This window comes from Dendropsophus ebraccatus, chromosome 5 (assembly GCF_027789765.1).
Source record: "Dendropsophus ebraccatus isolate aDenEbr1 chromosome 5, aDenEbr1.pat, whole genome shotgun sequence".
NCBI classification, from domain to species: domain Eukaryota; kingdom Metazoa; phylum Chordata; class Amphibia; order Anura; family Hylidae; genus Dendropsophus; species Dendropsophus ebraccatus.
The window spans coordinates 132,756,734-132,778,739 of record NC_091458.1 but is presented as its reverse complement, the minus strand read 5'-3'; the positions used below and the strand labels follow the sequence as shown (position 1 = coordinate 132,778,739).

At 40.7% G+C, this 22,006-nt stretch overlaps 1 protein-coding gene across 1 annotated transcript in view; it reads right to left on the bottom strand.

Moving 5' to 3' along the window:
- CSMD2 (CUB and Sushi multiple domains 2) overlaps nt 1-22,006 on the bottom strand; it is a 325,249-nt gene that overhangs the window by 208,643 nt on the left and 94,600 nt on the right. The window contains exons 7-9 of the mRNA XM_069972975.1: nt 19,214-19,317; nt 18,962-19,074; nt 2,734-2,916 (exon numbers count right to left, since the gene is read on the bottom strand). Coding sequence (XP_069829076.1) covers nt 2,734-2,916; nt 18,962-19,074; nt 19,214-19,317 — 400 coding nt within the window. The remainder of the gene's footprint in view (nt 1-2,733; nt 2,917-18,961; nt 19,075-19,213; nt 19,318-22,006) is intronic.

Genomic DNA, 22,006 nt, shown 5'->3' with positions numbered 1-22,006 from the left:
CACCCCCACCCATGTACCCAGAAGTGTGGTGCGTTATACATACCTGTCACGTGCCGACACCAGTCTTCTATCTTTATTCAGCGACGTCTTCTTCGGGCGGACGGCGAACAGCTCCGGCTGTTCCGAATGCCGGCCGCCCTCTGCAGCGTCATCCGATGCTCAGCTGTGATTGGCTAAGCATAACTGTGCTCAGCCATTTGCGGCTGAGCATAACTGTTGACGCGGCCGCGTCATCAGCCGCTCAGCCGCAATTGGCTGAGCATAACTGTGCTCAGCCAATCGCGGCTGAGCACAGTTGTGACGCGGCAGAGGGGGGACGTCCGAAGATGACGTTTGGCACAAGATGGTGGACGGCCCTCAACACGGATCAGGTAATGTATAATGCACCACACTTCCGGGTACACGGGTGGGGGTGGGGAGACACGGGGAACAGGGCGATTCACAGACATAACATACAGTACAAAGTTGTATAACTTTGTAATGTGTGTTATTCTGTGAATAATTTTTGAGCGCCGCACTACCCCTTTAAATGTTTTTTTTTTTTTTCTTCAATATGAATTTACAATGTACAAAGAAACAAAAACAAAAAAGATGAATGAAAAGGTGCATGAAAACATTTAACGGGTATTGCATACTGACAAAATGCAGTAAGGCAACCTAATGCACTTGTGTGATGTGTAGATTAAAAACTGCACAAAACTAACTTTGTGAAGTGTTTTAGTGGCTCATTTTATACGAATTCTTGCATTTTTTCATTAAGTAACTTTTTTTTTTATTTAACAGTCTCAAGTATAGACGTGGATGTAACTTGGCATTTGACACATTATACACAATGATTCAGCAAACTTTAAATTGACATCTAACACAACCCGTGGCATTGAAAATGTCAAGTTAAATTTTGCTGCATCATGGTATGGAACCCGTTAAATGTCAAGTTAAAGTTTGTTACATTTGTATTCTAATTTATTCAAAATACAATTATCTTGGCTGCCGTATACTGTATGCTACTGAATATTCCAACAACCATCTGTCTTTGGATGTCTAACTTTTTGTACTACACCAGAAAATGAGGTCAATGTAGACATTATCCAAGTATTCTTAGATTTTATAACCATCCAAGAAAATTTCTAACAAATTAGGTAATATGTGCTTACATTGGTTAACCATTTGTTATCTTACGGTGCGGTACTTCTCTCTGTTGCCCCACTATACATTGTAATAGAAAGACCGAGTCACTTAGGAGTGTGTAGGGGCAAGTGTTTTCCTGTTGTTATAATATATGGGGAACACAATTTCTGTTACTGTTGTGGGGGGGAATGTGGCCGTGAATGTTATTGAGGATCAGATTCTGCCAGGACACCTAGTTAAATGCTCCCAATGATTTCAATGGGGTTCGTTACTCGAAAAATGCTTGACTCGAGTAACAAGCACTTGAGTGTTTCAATGCTCATTCAACACTATGGGGAAATTTATTAAGTCCCAGATTTTTTTGTGCTGGCTTGTCCCCGCGGCGCAGAGGCACTGGGGAGTTATGTAGAGGAACAATACTGCTACATTGGAGACCATCTATATATTGGAGACTAGATTAGAGCTGGCATAGATTTCACTGACGCCAGCTGAAAAAGATTTTAAATTTCGGCATGTGGCAGCACCCCCACACTCCTCTTGAGCAAGCAGTGCAAACAGGCCCAATGCAAATGAAATATTTGCAAAAGAGTTGCTTGCGCAAAATGGTGCCTACCCCACATAATACATGTCCCCCTATATCTATCTTGTTCTCTAATTGTGATTACGACTATGCTCATGCGGGTACAAGTGCAAAGCCTGGTCCTAGCTCTTGCTGAACTTGATTTGCGATCCTATGATGACGATAAAAGCTGTATTGAGAATCTTCATAATGTGGAGGGCTCACTACTGGGCTAGTGGTCTACTGTACATCATGATCTTAAATGGCCAGTCCTGACATTATGTCTCTTTCGAGTCTAGAGAGCGCTGAGTGGCCTACATAACCCTATTGTAAAAAAAAATAACATAATCCACACTTCAGTGGCTTTACATACTGTAGGGATAATTTATAAGCAAAGTTCCCTAAAAATCTATGTCTATAATACAAAATGAACAATCTTATCTAGAAAATACACTACCACTGGTTCCTGGTAGCTACACTGTATCAAACACAAGATAGTTAAATATGAAATAATTTCTTAATATTTTTATAAAGAGAATTCTCCTACAGGTTCACATTATGATTCTGATCTTACAGATCTGATCCTGCACCCCTTACAGATATCTGTTGGATGTCAACCCCATGTTCTTGACCAGCTCTGTGTTGTCTAGAATGATCTCTAGAGAGGTCGCCATCAGAACTAGATCCATCACCGACGGAGTTAATCCAACTAAAAACGCAGTACAAGGTACATTTAAAAAACTGCCTGATTGCTGAAATTCTCTTCCTCTAAATTAAAACATGAATATTTCATGATAAAAAATAAGGTTCTCCTAGAGAGGCAGTAACTCCAGCTGCACCTCTCCCTCGTTGAGCGGCTTAAATTACTGCTGAAAATGGAATATGAATGTTATTAGCATGCGATTAGTATTTTCATTTGCATGGCACTCCGAGTCCTTATTGCCTTGGGGGGGTAGGGGAGGGTGGAAAGATGAGTGGGTGCATGGCACCCATTGCTGTCTGGCTGGCCTGGTTTAACACACACACAGACTTCTCTCCTCACTTACACACACAACTAGGTTTTCTGGCAGACCACTGGCTGTTCTTTTGGCATGTGATTGTCGACTGTCCAACCAGCTCAAATGCTGGCTGGCACCGGAATACCAGAGTGTCTCCATGTCGGAATCTTGAACCTTCTCTCGTTCCGAATGCTGGAATCCCTGGATCCCCACAGCTGCCTTGGTCTATTTCTGAAAGATAAGAAGAGAATATAATGTACTTAGAACAGTTGCGAGGAATCTCATATTCTTCCTTTAAGGTAGACTTAAGTACCTCGTATGCAGGTACGATGGTCCCTGACATTTTGTTATCCAATCATACTATCACATTGGCATATGTTTTTAGGCACATCATTACATTAACATTAATCATAGTAACAATATACCCATGATCAATATCAATAAGCAGGATAATCTAACACTTAGAGGAGGAGAATGAGATGAGGAACTCTATGTGCTCAGGTTCAGCACCAGCTGGTGTTAAGAACGTATCCTATTCTATCACACTGAGCAGGGGAGCGGTAATCAAACCCAAGATTTTGTTTGTCTTCAGGCTTCTTAGCTTGATCATTTGAGACAAACGCTGGAAAAGACTTTGCTTTAATTACCTCTTACCTCTATTTCATTACCAGGACAATGATAATTATACATATGTTTGCATACAATAATATCATCCACAAAAGTTCTTGGTTTTACGCCGCAAGTTCTCGTTCCCTTTAGTAAGTGTAATACTGTGCATCTTCAATATTTTTACTGAAATGAGTCTTTGTTTAAATCCTCCCATAGATATTTCACCTAGCAGCATGCCTTAAATGTATAACTCTATAATGAGAACTATTACAGAGATTTATTATATATAAAAGAGTACTTTTAGGAACAGATGCTTTGTATTAATACCTCATTGTGCAATAGTAAAGGACACGTAGAAAATTTAAATTGCAGCTCGCACTTGACTGTACATAAATTCTATTTTCCCACTACGTACTAATACTGGCAGGTTCTTTAGTGGATGGGCGTTGTTTAACACTAAATAACCACCGTTGTTGTACGGCCACATTGACACAATGTATATTTTGAATTAATCACAGCCGTTTAATTCCAAATATGCATTGCGCTGAAATCAAAGGAGTGTATGTACTTTGGCTGGGATCCCTAGCGGTCGCAAGAAAAACTGACACGTCAGTTTTGTGCGGCCCCTTTTCCTTGGAATACAGCTGCACAGAACTGTCAGTTCACACAATGGAAAGTGCAGCTCTTGCCGCACTCTCCATTGTGTGTAATGTTGAATTGGGATGTAGGCACAGGGGGTGTGCCCGCATCCCAATTCAACATATATGAAGTACATCCGGCTGGTACTGCAGTAGCGGCCGGGATGATCTTCTGTGAAACAGCCAGGTAACAGAACAGCCATTGTCTTACGCTGTATGAACCCAGCCTGAGGCTGGGTTCACACTACGTATGTTTCAGTCAGTATTGTGGTCCTCATATTGCAACCAAAACCAGGAATGGATTAAAAACACAGAAAGGCTATGATCACACAATGGTGAAATTGAGTGGATGGCCGCCATTTAATGGCAAATATTTGCTGTTATTTTAGAACAACGCCTGTTATATTGAAATAATGGCCGTTATTTACTGTTATATGCCGGCCATCCACTCAATTTCAACATTGTGTGAACAGAGCCTTTCTGTGTTTTTAATCCACTCCTGATTTTGGTTGCAATATGAGGACCACAATACTGACTGAAATATACGTAGTGTGAACCCAGCTTTATACTGTATGTAGTGGCAAAAGTGACTTGCTGATAAGGATGTTTTTCTTACCAGTGTTAAGCGTTGAGAGTGTCTGTGAAAATTTTCGGTTTCGGCCGCGTTAGTTGGATGCAGAAGTTGGATGCAGCTCTAGGGCTGCCAGGAAAACATGGACACAGCCTATGGCTGTTTCCATGTTTTCTAGGACTCTTTAGGTTGGCATCCAACTTCTGCTGTTGCAATGAATTAAATTGGGAGTGCTCAGGTTCGAAGAAGGCTGTTGAAGCCGAACATTTTCACAGATCTCCTCGACACTACCCACTACTAGTAGTAGAAGGCGTTATCCTGTCAGATTCTGAAGAGACAACATGAGTTTGGGGAGTTTGTTATATATGGCTCCCAATAGACTGTAAAGAAGTATCCTGGCACTCACCAAATTCTTGAATGCTTGTTTATTAAGTATCACATTAAGCAGGTACAAAAGGAGGATGCGTTTCAACCTATGGCTTCCAGCTCTATGTGTTCTGCAACTCACTAATGGTATCATCTCTCTCTCTCCGCAAGTGATGCTTCAGGACTAAGTCATCTATAACCACTCACAGCACCAGTGATAAGGGAAGGGATAATGGTAGGTATTACATTACCGCTGTGTCTATATCTTTCTTGCTTGCACTTATGCATACATATAGAAGAGCACATGCAGAGCGGCTGAGTAATCACATACATAAAACCTCAAATGCTGCCACCACAAGTGTTTATAGTGCAGTTAGACAAGCTGCAACCAGAAGCCTGCTCAATGAATTCTGATATCTATGCTGGGATAGCTACTGCTAGTATTGGAAGACATTGACCATGATGACTATACATTGAAATTGTATATTTAGTATGTATGACAAACAGCATGTGGATGCAGCCCTGCACCGGTTATTCTGGATACTATACATTGAAGGAAACTTTCATGCCCAACTATCTTAAAGGGTTTATTCAGTGCTACAAAAATATGGCCACTTTTTTTCAATAGACAGCACCACTCTTGTTTCTAGTTCAGGTGTGGTTTGCAATTGAGCTCCATTCACTTCGATGAAACTAAGTTACAAAACCTATGCCCAAACTGGAGTCAAGAGCAGTCTCTGGAAGAAAGTGGCCATGTTTTTGTAGCGATAACCCCTTTAAGTCTTAGATTAGTGGGCTGTTCATCTACCTATTAAACACTGCAGTGGCAGTTTATTGTTCAGACCAGGACAGCTTATAGCTTAAAGTAACTCCTTGCTGTAATCCCCCTTATTTACTACAAAAATGCCCAGGCTGTCTGATAAAATAGAAAAAAATATTGAACAGAACACTTTCTCTCTCTCCTGCAGTCTCTGATGTCACAGTGTCTAGCGTCCTGCGCTCTAATTCCTGGGGCTGGGGTCGGCACGCGCCATTGCCACACAGCCAATCAATGGCTGCAGTGGGGTCCTGCATAGGCCAGTGAATGTCCTGTGCTGACTCGAGCATCAGGAATTAGAGCTCATTAGAAGAATTAGAGCAATATATTTTGTCTTTATCACTTTACTGTTGCATTGTATGTGTACAGTCATGGCCAAAAGTTTTCAGAATGATACAAATATAAATTTTTACAAAGTCTACTGCTTCAGTTTTTAAAATGTCAATTAGCATATACTCCAGAATGTTATTAAGAGTGATCAGCTTAACAGCAATTACTTGAAAAGTCAATATTTGCCTAGAAAATGAACTTTATCCCCCAAAACACATTTTAACATCATTGCAGCCCTGCCTTAAAAAGGACCAGCTAACATTGTTTCAGTGATTGCTCCATTAACACAGGTGTGGGTGTTGATGAGGACAGGGCTGGAGATCAATCTGTCATGATTAAGTAAGAATGACACACTGGACACTTTCAAAGGAGGCTGGTGCTTGGCATCATTGTTTCTCTTCTGTTAACCATGGTTATCTCTAAAGAAACACGTGCAGTCATCATTGCACTGCACAAAAATGGCCTAACAGGGAAGAGTATCGCAGCTAGAAAGATTGCACCTCAGTCAACAATCTATTGCATCATCAAGAACTTCAAGGAGAGAGGTTCCATTGTTGCCAAAAAGGCTCCAGGGCGCCCGAGAAAGACCAGCAAGCGCCAGGACTGTCTCTTAAAAGTGTTTCAGCTACCAGCAGTGCAGAGCTTGCTCAGGAATGGCAGCAGGCAGGTGTGAGGGCATTTTCTCTGCTGAATCCCCTTTCTGATTGTTTGGGACATCGGAAAACAGCTTATTCGGAGAAGACGAGGTAAGCGCTACCACCAGTCTTGTCTCATGCCAACTGTAAAGCATCCTGAAACCATTCATGTGTGGGGTTGCTTCTCAGCCAAGGGAATTGGCTCTCTCACAGTCTTGCCTAAAAACACAGCCATGAATAAAGAATGGTACCAGAATGTCCTCCAAGAGCAACTTCTCCCAACCGTCCAAGAGCAGTTTGGCGATCAACAATGCCTTTCCCAGCATGATGGAGCACCTTGCCATAAAGCAAAGGTGATAACTAAATGGCTCAGGGAACAAAACATAGACATTTTGGGTCCATGACCTAGAAACTCCTTAGATCTTAATCCCATTGAGAACTTGTTGTCAATCATCAAGAGACGGGTGGACAAACAAAAACCAACAATTTCTGACAAAATGCAAGCATTGATTGTGCAAGAATGGACTGCTATCAGTCAGGATTTGGTCCAGAGGTTGAATGAGAGCATGCCAGGGAGAATTGCAGAGGCCCTGAAGAAGAAGGGTCAACACTGCAAATATTGACTTGCGCATTAACTCATTCTGTCAATATAAGCTTTTGTTACTCATTATATGATTGCAATTATATTTCTGTATGTGATAAAAACATCTGACAAACACACATAAAATCCAGAGGGCAGCAGATCATGTGAAAATATAATATTTGTGTCATTCTCAAAACTTTTGGCCATGACTGTAGCATGTATCGTTGTAAGGTCTTGGTTTTATTTGACAATTACTTTTTTTATTGCACTGCACAAATGTGTATTCAATTAAAAATGAATAAGCTGCTTCTTTGTGGTCCCATAGAACTTATACTCTAGTCCTATAGAACTGTATCCTAGTTTTTCAGGACTCCCTAGGGTGGCATCCAACCTCTGCAGCAGTGGGGCATCAAATGCCAAGTGTTTGGTTTCAGAGCATGTTGCCTAACTCGAACGGTTTGACAGATCTGCTTAGCAAACCCACCAGTACTAGCAGAAGGTAATATCCTTTCCGATTCTGAGGTGACATCATGGGTATCATTGGGGAGCCTGAGTTTATCTATTTATATTGTGATAAATAACAATGTTACAGTACCCTACTGATACAAATGGGATTGACTAGTATACATAAATGACTGTTAGGTGTTCTGCCACTTACTAATGGTACTGTATGATCTCTCTCTATACTTCTGAAGAGAAAGATCATTACCATTGTGTTATACTTTGTGTGAGACTAACTGGTGTCGGGATATAGTGAAATATTCATCATAAGCCCCTATTGCCTAATAAGTGAACCTATATGAGTAATTTAGCATAATTCTGTTATCCAGAGGGGATTGTACTGTATTTATGTTGAAGATTGATAAGCTCAATAATAGTGCAAATAAAATAATTGTGTAACTACTGTATATATATATATATATATATATATATATATATATATATATATATGTATATATATATATATATATATATATATATATACTTCAGCCTGGAGTGCACTCTAAGGCCTGGTGCAGGAGTGCCAGCGACGGAAAGTGGATAAATGTCTCCTCTTCTATATATTCAAGAAGTCGCAGCACATCCAAATCGTGCAAAATTCAGTGTATTTATTTCATAATCACAAGTTAGCCAGTGCAACGTTTCAGTCTCACCTCGAGACCTTTCTCAAGCATTAAACAAACATCTCATATCCTTTTTATACATGTGAACAGCAAAATCAATTAGTCAATCAAGTGAAAAAACGTGGAACAGGTGTGCAAGTAAGGTTCCGAAAGGAACAAAGTGTAATACATAAGTTACATCAGTGTCCGTATAGTGTTCCATATATAACATATCTATACAGTGATCAAAGGTATATTTACATTAAAATCAAAAAGGCGAAGTTAGCTCACGCTCACCACTGCTCTGCGAAGAAAGATATAAACATTCTGTTTGCTGATGACTGCCCACGGAGAGTATCGTTTGTAAACATCTTCAAGACGCATGCGCGGATGTGTGAACTCCGTACGTCATTGTTCAGTGTAGAGGGAGGTACAGGGGAGGAGTCTGTCAAGGTCTCATGTTTACATCTGGATGTCCGCCAGGTAAAAAGACGCATCAATTGTAGTTACCATCTGTACAAGGTGAAGGAACTCCATCCTATATTGCACGGGTTATCCGGCTCGGTGGCCGCAAGTCTCGGAAACCGAGACCGCGCAGCCATCGTGTCCCAGAGGATCTCAACCGGGTCGCGAAACACTGCTCCTGTTGAGTTTTGTCTAGATGATTGTAAGGTCAGGGTTAAGATGTAAGATTACTGTTGGGGCATGTTCACACTATGTTACAGAAGAGTGAGACTTTGCGATTATGGGTTGGGTGACGTTACGGAGGTTCCCCTGGGCCGCTTTCGCGACCCGGTTGAGATCCTCTGGGACACGATGGCTGCGCGGTCTCGGTTTCCGAGACTTGCGGCCACCGAGCCGGATAACCCGTGCAATATAGGATGGAGTTCCTTCACCTTGTACAGATGGTAACTACAATGGATGCGTCTTTTTACCTGGCGGACATCCAGATGTAAACATGAGACCTTGACAGACTCCTCCCCTGTACCTCCCTCTACACTGAACATTGACGTACGGAGTTCACACATCCGCGCATGCGTCTTGAAGATGTTTACAAATGATACTCTCCGTGGGCAGTCATCAGCAAACAGAATGTTTATATCTTTCTTCGCAGAGCAGTGGTGAGCGTGAGCTAACTTCGCCTTTTTGATTTTAAGGTAAATATACCTTTGATCACTGTATAGATGTGTTATATATGGAACACTATACGGACACTGATGTAACTTATGTATTACACTTTGTTCCTTCCGGAACCTTACTTGCACACCTGTTCCACGTTTTTTCACTTGATTGACTAATTGATTTTGCTGTTCACATGTATAAAAAGGATATGAGATGTTTGTTTAATGCTTGAGAAAGGTCTCGAGATGAGACTGAAACGTTGCACTGGCTAACTTGTGATTATGAAATAAATACACAGAATTTTGCACGATTTGGATGTGCTGCGACTTCTTGAATATATATATATATATATATATATATATATATATATACACTCACCGCCCACTTTATTAGGTATACCATGCTAGTAACGGATGGTCTTCTGCTGCTGTAGCCCATCTGCCTCAAAGTTCGACGTACTGTGCTTTCAGAGATGCTCTTCTGCCTACCTTGGTTGTAACGGTTGGCTATTTGAGTCACTGTTGCCTTTCTATCAGCTTGAACCAGTCTGCCCATTTTCCTCTGACCTCTGGCATCAACAAGGCATTTCCGCCCACAGAACTGCTGCTCACTGGATTTTTTTATTTTTCGGACCATTCTCTGTAAACCCTAGAGATGGTTGTGCGTGAAAATCCCAGTAGATCAGCAGTTTCTGAAATACTCAGACCAGCCCTTCTGGCACCAACAACCATGCCACTTTCAAAGGCACTCAAATCACCTTTCTTCCCCATACTGATGCTTGGTTTGAACTGCAGGAGATTGTCTTGACCATGTCTACATGCCTAAATGAACTGAGTTGCCGCCATGTGATTGGCTGATTAGAAATTAAGTGGTAACGTGCAGTTGGACAGGTGTACCTAATAAAGTGGCCGTTGAGTGTATATATATATATATATTAGGGATGGTCCGAACTGGCCGAGGTTTGGGTTTGTACGAACCCGAACTCTTGGCAATGATTCCCGCTGTCTGCCCGCTCCGTGGAGAGGGTGGATACAGCGGGAGGACCGCCTGGAAAACTGGGATACAGCCATAGCCATAGGCTGTATCACAGTTTTCCAGGCGGTCCTACCGCTGTATCCACCCGCTGCACGGAGCGGACGGACGAACCTCGGCAGGTTCGGACCATCCTTAATATATATATATATATATATATATATATATATATATATATATATATATACTAATTGCTACAATAGGCTTGCATTGTATTAGAGTTTTGCTTTTCTATATGCATTTGCGTATATATATATATATATATATATATATATATATATATATATATATATATCTTTCTACAGATATATTTTTTATGGATGTAGAACAACAGCTTCTGTGCGGCTTCAAGTCTCATCTCAGGAGGAGTTAGAAAAAAAATGTCAGGCAAACTTGAACAAGTACTTTTGACATATTTCTAAACAGGGATCAAACAAACTGTTTTTCGAAGCTTGATGCCTTATTCTTTTTTTTTTTTTTTTAGCAACCTTTGATACAAGGATCAAATAGGAGCTACAGAAAATAGGATAAGGGGTGAGGTGCTCACTAATACAGTTAAAATATTCTCACCTCAGAACATTTTCTTCTTGACAAATTTTGCTAGGATTAGGGGCCTGCTAATGAAATTCTGTGAAATGAGATGCTATATGATTATCCTTTTTGTTCTTAGAGGAGTACAAAAGGTTCACTTTCAATAAAATGAAATATAAAGCACTGCCATTAGTAAAAAAAAAAAAAAGAAAAAAAAAGAAGTATTCAAATAAAGCGGTATTGGAACATTTGTGAGAGGTAACAAAAAGTACACAGCCTGTCCACATCTGCATAATTTATAGTGAATTGAAAAATGTATCCTTTTTTCCCAAAGAATTCACTATATTTATTATGATCACTGCAATGTTGTACTTCCTAATATTGAACTGTAGGTGGCACCAAATATTTTTTTTTTTTTACTGTAAACTAGAGAGGCCGTATAGAGTCAGACCTGAATGCGTCAATCCCTGTAATATGAATGTGCCACATGTACAGCGTAGTCTCTCACTATGAAGACGTCACGTTTCAGATTAGATCATTAAATACTGTAACACTTATTAGGGCCTATTTCAATGCTCTCATGCTGTGTGCTTCTGCCGGCTTCTTTGTAAAGCTGTTTTATATCTTGTACGCTCTTAATTACAAACACAGACTAGTTTTTTCCCCCTCCTTTTTAGCCTCTAATAGGTTAACAAGAGCCTTCCCCTTCACCCCAGCTGTTAATTCCCAGCTAACGCTGTATACACATTATTTCCACCCTGTCCTTTAGCTTGCACTCCATTAAACTCTTCTGTTCGCAGAGTTCAGCACCAGCCATCAGCAGGGAAAGATTGGAAAAGTGGGGAGGGGATGAGTTGGAAGAACACATTAGACAGAAATGCCCTTTAAATATTCAGCAAACATCCATTAGGCAGGTCAGGCACTCAGGAAACAACTCTGGAGGTGGTGTGCCTATAACAAGTGGACCTGGGTACCATTTAGATAATCAGCTGAGTTACAGAACTAGCAAGAGTTTCCAGTGATGACGAAGAAGAGAAAAAAAATCTTAAGATCAGTTAGTATGTAAGAGATAGCACTCATATCAATATCTGGAGCAGAATGACAACCTTCAGCATCAGCTGTATAAATTTTCATTGTTAGGGGGCATTCACGAGTTTTGTGCACAGTCCGTAAATACGGAGGATGTGCTATGGAACGGAGTTCAGAGCTTCCTGCATCATCATTCATGATGATGCCTGGAGCTCCGATCTCCATTTCGCTGCAAGTTGTTCGTATTTACGGGCCATGCATGGAACGTGTGCGTGCCCCCTAAGGCTATGTTCACACACTGTAAAAAAAAAAAAGAGTAAAATACAGCAGTAACTTGGAGGTCAAAATATGGCCGTATTTTCAATATAGTATAGCATATACAATTACTTTTACCCGTTGATAGCTATCTAGAGTTGAAGAGGAACTATCAGCAGGTTAGACGAAAGCTAGTCTCTTACATTCATCCTTGGCCCCATTCCTGATAAGGCCATTTAGAGCTAGGTCCCACCCCCAACCGGCCTGCCCCTTTTGATGATTATCGGTGGAGCAAGCCAGCCAGGGAAGACCTAATCAGCATTCTGGGGTCAAGGCAGTGCTTACCGCAGTGAGAATTAAACTACTAAGTGCACGGGAATGGTGTTGAGGATGAAGGTAGGAGGCATACCTTCAACTCAGCGCCCCATGGGCAATTAGGAGCTATCAGCTATCGCCTTTAAAGAGACACTGTCACTGTTTTTTTCTTTTTAAGAAAACAACAGGGGTTGTGATCGCAAGCAGTTTTGCAATATACTGTTTATTTTTATATGTTTCTATATTTAAATCAACATTCTACATATGACAACTGGGTGTCTCCTTTCACTTCCCTTCATGTATAGCTGCTGTGAGTCCACATGCAGTAGAAAAGAATCCTAGTGGTGCCCACATTGTATGATCAGCTCTCCTGTCACACAGCACAAAAACCTCTCTAACAGTGACATTATATTGACTGGATTGTTAGACAACAAAGAGCATTGTCTCCTGGTAAGCACGCATAGCTGACAATGTAATTTGCAAAGGTCAATAATATAATTGACATACAGTTGATATACAACCTGCATGATGAGCAGGTGTGTTTACTTGAGTGAGTGCACAAAGGACTGTTTCTGGTCTCTTTTTTTGAACAGAGACCAAATATTGGCACAAAGGGAGCATAGACCCACCTCGGGAACACATTGGAGGAAAGCGGCCATCTTGTTAAGTTGATGGCTGCTAATACAGAACATAATGTTTAGTATGGGATGCCTATTTAACGAGGTGGCCCCGAACCTCCGATATATTCCCAAAGTGGGAACATAGCCATAGACGGTATTCACAAAATGCATTTATTGTGGTTCTGCTGTTACCTGTATCCTCTAGTATTGCTGCTATACATTTTGCTTTCATTTGTTACAAAAGAACAAACATGTCATGTGAATACAGCTGTATTTTTTACAAATATCCTGATTTGAGCTCCTATGGAATATTATTGAAATTATTGAAACAAAATAGTCGGAAAATGGTGGTTAGTATCTATAAGGGTATGTTCACACCACAGAAACCCACCTGCCTTAGTGTCTCTATGGGGTGGCTTGCGTGCCTCCACTCTAGCCATGATGGAAGCGAGTGCAAGAAGTGCAAGTCATCCCATAGAGACACTGTGTGGCACTGAGGCAGACGGGACTCTGCAACGGGGAGCTCCGCCACAGAATTGCGTCTGTTTTGTTTAGTGTGAACTGGCCCTAACTGTTTATCTATAGAGAGATTGTTGGGTGTAGCAGAAACAGGCAAAGCTTTTATAAATCTATTAAAAAGGTCATTATGAAAATCATATGCCTTTTACGCCTCTAAGAGAATATACACTGCTTCAAATAACCGGGATCCCAACTCTCTCTGGGGTTACGACACCTGCTCTTTCTATTTTACAGGAGAGAAAATGCTTTGCTTATACATTGCACTGGGAACTAAGAGACAGTCATTAATTATCTGCGCCTTTTATATTTGTTTTATATCCAAGATTAAAAGAACATCTGAGGAATTAAGTTCTAAGCCTAGAAAATGCCAGTGGCTCGTCCCCTCCCTACAATCTGGTTACAGGAGATTAGTAACTCAAACTACAAAAAATAATAAAATAAACGTGAGGCGCTCCGACAGTCACCGCGGTGGAATTCATTAGGGCTGCCGTTCACATTTAAGAGGAATCAAAAGCAGCAATGGGTAGAGCAGAATTAATCCTGATTAGAATAAGGGATCCCAAATTGAGATATTATCCCAGGGCAATGGCGAATTTCCCGAGCCTGATAAAGTAACTGACGGATACACATAATATTTCCTACCCGCTACTTCAGACTCTAGTTTATCTTTCCTTTTACAGGAGCTAGTGTTATTTTTACTGTAAGCATTGCGGATACTTTACGAGCCCTGTCCATCTTTGTCAGACGCACCTTCCATGAAGATGTCACCCCCTTAGTAGTACAGACTCCTGAAATATATGTTCTTCAAATATTATTTTATATAGGCAATAAATAGAAAGCCATTTGGTTGTAGTTCTATCGTCGTTTTTATAGAAGAGCGAACTTGACGAAAGTTCGGATCCGCACAAACCTGAACTATCAGGATTTGATCCCGCTACCTGGAGAAAAAGGATGCAGCCTGATGACTGCCTGGAATACATGGATACAGCCTCAGGTTGCATCCCTGTTTTCAAGGCAGTTCTCAGGCATCATCCACATTCTCTAAGCAGCACTGCATGACAATTGGAGATAACAGTGACATTCCAATACTCCAGAGTACCCCTTATGACCCTTTTTCCTTAACTAATTGTAATATCTTGTAAGTTTTCTCATATTGTTTCACTCTCTGCTCACTGATCAGCACTGGGCATCTTAAAGGTATGTTCAAACTGCAGAATACGCACGGAGACATCAAGCGGATTCTGCCAGGTGGCCTCTACTTCAAGTTCCAGCCGTCCCATAGACTCAATGATATTTGTCTGGCCAAACAACACAAACAACTGATGTGAACTTGAACTATTTAGTTCTCATACAGAATTTTCATGGAAAATACGCTTCAAATACTTCAAAGAAGTCAAATACTAGCTCAGTTCTCAAACACTTTTTGAGCACCCAGTCTTGAAGTCATGTGTAAAACTGGTCTGCAACTCCCCACAGATCGCACAAAGACACACTGACATGGTGCTGGTGCTGTTGGCGTCACAGCATGGCTGTGCTGCTTTTAGTTCCCTGTTGTTTGACACCTGCCTGAGCCTTCCCCTCCAGTCCTCCCCTCTACTGTATTACCTCCTCCTCCTCCTGACACCATGCACCTGCCCTCTAAGGAATGGGGTGTGAGGGTCTCTGTGTACACTATTCTGTATTACATGTATAGTACTGTAATGTAGTGATTAAATTTTACATTTTTCATTGAAACGTACAAGTACAGTAGTTGGTATTGGTGGATGCTGGAACCAGATAAACACATTTCCCTTACTACTTACAGGAAATAACTGCTCGGTCCCCAATCAGCCTTCCAGAATGGTTTGTAATTGAGAACAGAGGTATCACTATATAATGCCATTGTTATAATTTACCAGTCACATTATACTTACAATTATAAGCAATTAAAAGAAAACAATTTTCTGCTAATTCCTGTGGCTGTCAAATGACCCTTTAAGTTGAGTGTTAGTTGGTTCTTTTGTCAAAGAACAGCTTTTCTACAATGAAACTGCTTATATTTACTGGTAAAGCACAACTCAACTGGGGATATGCATTAACGCTGTATTGTATGTTGACTGCCTAGAGTACACATTCAGACAATATATGTGCTGTTTTCTTGACAGTCAAAGAGTTAGATTTATGGATTTAAGGAAAAGTATAAGCCACCACTACCCTAAGGGGGTAATGGTGGTTTGTGAGTCCTGGGATCCTTTTAATTTAAGAGAATGTGAGGATCTTTACAATGCTGCCTGTAGCCATGTTATGTGTGCTTTATCTCCAATCTCATATCTATTAATACTGAAGGTTTTATACTCAAGATTTACACCGTATAAATCCACACTCAGAGTTATACACAGCTTACAGTGTCATGGCATATCCCTAGGATACACCAAACATTCTGATCAGTTGAGGTACAACCTCGGGGATTTTAACTACTCTGTAGAACAAAGAGCTTTCCTAGCATTACTCTTGCACAATAGTGCTACCAGCTTTCCGTTAAGTAGAGGGCAGCAACATAGCATTATGCAGGTGAAAGGGGCTCTATGATAACTAGAGATGAGTGAATTTTTTAAATATAGTTCGGAAGGTTTTGCCGAACTTTGAAGAAATGTTTGGGTTCATCCAAAGCGTTAAACGAACCCCCACAAAAAAAGCTAACTGGTAGCAGGTGTTTAGCTGTTTTAGTGCAGCTAAGCAAGTTCGCTCATTAATACTTACCTGTTTGTGATCCCCCGGTGTTCTTGGTTCATAAGAGCCACCTCTACTTCTTGAAGAGAGGAGAGTGCTAGCCCGCTGAGCCAATCACTGGCCATGGTGCTGTCCTGTCTCATTCAGGCAGTCATATGGGTCTTGGCAAAGAATACATACTGTAAGCCAAAAATCAGCACCTCCACTGTAGGCCACTGTACTCCAGTCATACTCTATGGTGATGCCGAATGTTTTGAAAACTGAACTCAGAAACGTTGGCTGCCCCATGGAGAGTGAATGTTTGTTGGCTACATCCCCCACTGATCGCAGCCACCTTCAGCCCGCTCAGCTGATTACTGACTGAGATGAGACATTGCGGTGGCCAGTGATTGGCTGAGCAGGCTGTCACTCTCATCTCGGAAGTGACAGCACACTCAGCTAGTCACTGGTCACAGTGCTATCCTGTCCCAGTCAGTAATTGGCTGAGCAGACTGGAGGCGGCTGCGTTCAGCAGGGGACAACAGAGCCCTGTAGGAGGACCCCAAGGTGAGTATACCCATTTTTGCTTTTATTATGTACAAAATTGTGCTTTGGTACCAAACCAAACTTTTTGCAAAGTTTGTAGTGATACTCGGTTTGTAACACTCAGTTCGCTAATCTCTAATGATAACCCCTAGTAGCTGGGAGCTTCACAGTGTAGGAGAAATCACTTATAGCAGCCTTCCCATCATTCTAAGAATCTTAAGGGATCAAGGCATTTGGACTCCCACTAATCTGTGAGTGTAGTCAGAAAACCACTTCAATACACAAATAATTTACTGTCAAATAGTGGGTTCTTTGCCATGGGCAAAAGCACATATGCAGTTAAAATAGTATCTATAGCCAGTCTGTTACTCCATCACTTTAACCTGATTATCCGGTTATCAAACTCTGTATCAGTATTTGTATATCATTATTCAATACAAGTGCAACATATAGGATCGTAGCAGAGTATTCCGATCTTGGCTTGTTATCCGCCTATTCTAGGGGATAGGGGATATTAAACTGATCACTGGGGGTCCAACCGCCATGACCCCAACCCATCCCAAGAATGTCGAGGCACTCACCGCACCTGTGTAACCAACAAACATTCACTCTTTAAGGGACAGCTTTTGAAAACATTCAGCAGCACTAGTATGAATGGAGTACAGAGGCCTGCACTCCATTCTAACTCTACAGAGCTGCTGATTTTTGCTGTATGTGTTCTTTGCCAATAAAAAGACCCATATCATTTTTAATTTTTCTACTAACAGTGTTGTATTGGGACTTATTTTTTGCGGGGCAAGCTTTTCATTCTTTTACTGGTTTCATTTTTTTTAACACATAATATATTATGAAGGAAGAAAATAATTATTTGTATGGCAAAAAAAAAAAAAAAAAGCACAAATTCACTGCATGGTAAGGTTTTGTCACCACAATGTCTATGCAAATTACAGAAGAAATGAGGGAAGAGGGTAGTTTTCCTATCTTCATCCATGGGCTGTTTTCTTGCAATACTCTGTTAATTAGGCGGTTTGGTGGACTGAGGACTGTACTACAGCATTTGGTGCACTGGGGGCTGTACTACAGCATTTGGTGCACTGGGGGCTGTACTACAGAATTTGGTGCACTGGGGGCTGTACTACAGAATTTGGTGCACTGGGGGCTGTACTACAACATTTGGTGCTCTGGGAGCTGTACTACAACATTTGGTGCTCTGGGAGCTATACTACAACATTTGATGCTCTGGGAGCTATACTACAACATTTGGTGCTCTGGGAGCTATACTACAACATTTGATGCTCTGGGAGCTATACTACGACATTTGGTGCACTGATCCTCAAGCCCCTCTTCCTGAATATCTATCTGGCACTCTGCAGTAATGAGAGGCCGGAGTGACATCCCTATAGAGCGCTGCCTCAATAATCATAAGGAGGAAGAGAGTGGGTCGATCGGTGCACCAAGGACTGTAGGTACTATCCCCAGTTATCCTCATACTAATAAAATGGAGGATAGCAGTAAAATGCTTAGGATGCAGGTAAGAAAACTACTTTGCCTCAATGTTTTCTGCTCCATGGGAACCTAACAGCAAATTAGAATCTTTTATCCTGCTTTTAATTACTCTTTAAAATAAGGTGTATATTGATCTTTCTTATTATAGGAAGTACCGATTTATAATGTAACAAATAGTATGGAGTTTTCTATTAAAATATTTTGATGGAAGAGCAATATATACGTGCAGTAGTCATATCTGCATCAAGCAATCGGGTTGAACATGAAGGATTAGACACATAGTAGATCTGCTAAGAATAGAAGCCAGAGCATAGATACAAAATAAGACCACTGTGCACCAGAATGAATGTTCTTTGTGTTAAGAAGCATGTCGATTCTTTTCTCTAGATGCTGAATGATGCGGATGCTACATATGGTGAAACATCTGTGTACACATTGCACTTATAAGGAGTCTTGCTTACCTTCATAAGAAGCTTTAAAACCTAAGTTACTCCCTGAAGAGTCAGTCCTGAAGAGAAGCCACATCTGGTGGTTGGAGCTCACTATCAGATCAGGGACGCTAGCACCCGTCAGTCTGTTGGAAGAAACATCAAATACAGCAAGATCAAAAAATCTGATGTTTAACCACTCTTTGTTAATATAATAGTGATCTTTTGATAAAGTACATTATTTGAAGGCTAACTCCATTAACGCCTGGAATATACTGTACTTACACATAGAGTACAGTCTTTTGGTCCTCCGCCTTCCCACCATCTCCAACTGTCAGTGTGTCATACCCTCTTTCGAGCTCAAACTCTTCAAATGTCAACTTGATCACCTATCAGAACACGGAAACAGCTAAGTAAATTGGCAGAATTTTCTTAAAGGTGAGGGCCCAAAAAGGAAAACACACATTGCGATTAATCTTTCCGATAATGTAGAAATACATTGGTGTTATACTACTTCCGCAAATCTTTGTTTTGTTTGAGTAAAAAACCTATGTACACATTTTCTAAACAGTACAGCCCTTTTAGCACAGACTGGACGTATCACCCATTGATCAAGATTTACCAACATCTGCTGGAAGTTTGTTCCAAGCACCTACTACTCTTTCAATAAAGTAATATTTTCCTGCGTTGCTTCTGATCTTTCCGTCAACTAACCTCTCACTGTGTCCTCTTGTTCTTGAGTTCGTTTTTTTTTTAAGTAAAAACACTTCCCTCCTGAACCTTATTCAGTCCTTTAACATACTTAAATACTTAAATATTTCCTGATATGTTTTATGCCTGACACCCTCCACCATTTTTGAAGCCGTTCTATTTTATCAATATTCTTTTTTAGGTGAGGTCTCCAGAACTGGACACAGTATTCCAGATGTGGTCTCACTAAAGCCCTATACAGCAGGATCACAATCTTCCTCTTCCTACTGGTTATACCTCTAGCTATATACCCCAGCATACGATTTGCTTTTCCTACCGCCTGGTTGCACTGGTGACTCGTTTTTAGGCTGTCAGAAATCACTACCCCTAAATCCTTCTCTTCTGAAGTCTTTTTCAACACAGAACTGCCAATATGATACTCAGATAGAGCATTCTTGTTAAAAGTAAACCAATCTGAGTGGCAGAGATAAAAACAGCACTCATTGCTGGTGGTAGATAGCTCTAATACACCTCTAAGCAACTGGGACAGAAGTACCTGGTGCTTACATGACCCCCATCTTCACAACATGATCCTTGGTTGTTCTCAACACTATACCGACTAATGTAATGTGTAGAGAGTACTCCAGCATAGTTTCTTATAATACATTGCCATACGGGGTGCAGCTAACCTCCAATGGCTCTATAGCAGTTGCCTATGGTACTCTTGATGTTAACAAAGGTACATGACAGGATTGGATCCATTCAAAAATTAAAGGTTTCAGCCACCATTTGTAGCTAGCTATCCATTTTGGTTTACCAAGCCTTCCCTAACCAGCAGAAAAGCACAAAAATAGTATATGTATTAGTAGAGAGTTATAGCAGGTTATACAGTACTTATCACGGGATGGTGAATCGTGGAGACCTTTTTTTCACTGCACTAATGTCAACGTTACTTTCTCAAATTTGAGGATTGTCAAAAATTGTCCTATTAAGAGAGGTGTGATGACCTCAGCGTGACATTCATTCGTTAGATGTAGGATTTAATTAGCTGAACTAAAATTGTGATCAGAAGAACTTCATGACTATATTATTAAAGGCTAAATCAGTCTACAGCACATGTAATTACAAAGGAGGTATTAATAGGAAGCATTGGCTTTTTATCGGCTTTTTATTCAGGTAAAGTGATAAATGTTTAGGATCACAGATTAACCATGAGGTTCAGTCAGAGGAGAATTATCAAGAGTGGTAAAACAGTAACATGGATGGGTCAATTTTCCTTGTCAATGTCTAGCTTTCATATTTTTGATCATTCCTATGAACATTTGTTTGGCCAATAACAGCCCAGTGCGAAAGACTTGGCAAAAATTTTCAATTTTTCGCCAGGTCGGCACTGTGCTTGCCAAGGGGCCGGGGGAGGGGGTAGCTGCACATGTAGGGGGCATGGCCTTCATGAGTGTCACAAATTTATCACAATGTTTGCCTGTAGTGGCTGAAATCTATTGTGCTCACATGATCAAGCATGCGACCAGGATGCCACGCCAGCGTGGGATGCATGATCTAGAGAACTCTCCACTGTGTGAGTAATCATGTCAAGTGTCACACATCTGTTCTACGTTACTAATTATTTTGTAATATAATTACTAGCTAAGAGGGGCGCAACACTCACCCTTGAGAAAGTCCTGGTGACGGAACATGTGGGGTGTTCTTCTCTGACTGTATCTCGAGTGGCAGCTGGCTACTTTGGCACATTGCATGGTGGTTTTGTATTGCTTTGTTATTTATATTTAGAACCTTTTTCTTTGGATGTGGGGCACTAGGTATTTCATGATTTGGAATTTTGTATTATGATCATATTTTGTTGTTCATTCACTATTGGTGGAGCCGCTACGCTATGTATTTTTGTGTTGGATCAGAACCGGAAAACAGTAATGTATTATGTTTTTAAGTGATTTTAAATGTTTGTCTCTTGCATATATGTGATTTAATAAATATTTTGATATTTTTTTCTATTATTAGGAGGTGCAGTATATTTTCCCAGCCTTGTTGTTGGTAGCTTTGTATCATGTGTTCAGGTTGTGAAGAATAGCTCTCCTTTTGTTATTCTTTGTGGTGCCAGCCCATTTTTTTTGTATATTTAATACAAATAGTTTATTGTTTACATCTAATAAGCAATAAGTACTGCAACACCGATTAAAAACATTTAAAACCATAACACTTGGAGGGGCCGTTAACAAAAAGAGCAGAGAAAATCAACTTGTAAAGTGTGCAAGACCTACTCCTAGAAATGAGGATGTTGTGCAAACCTGTATGTGTAAGCAATGTTAGGAAATGCTCCTACTTCAGGAACATATTGGTCAAGGCCACCATCTCATAACATAGATGCCCACT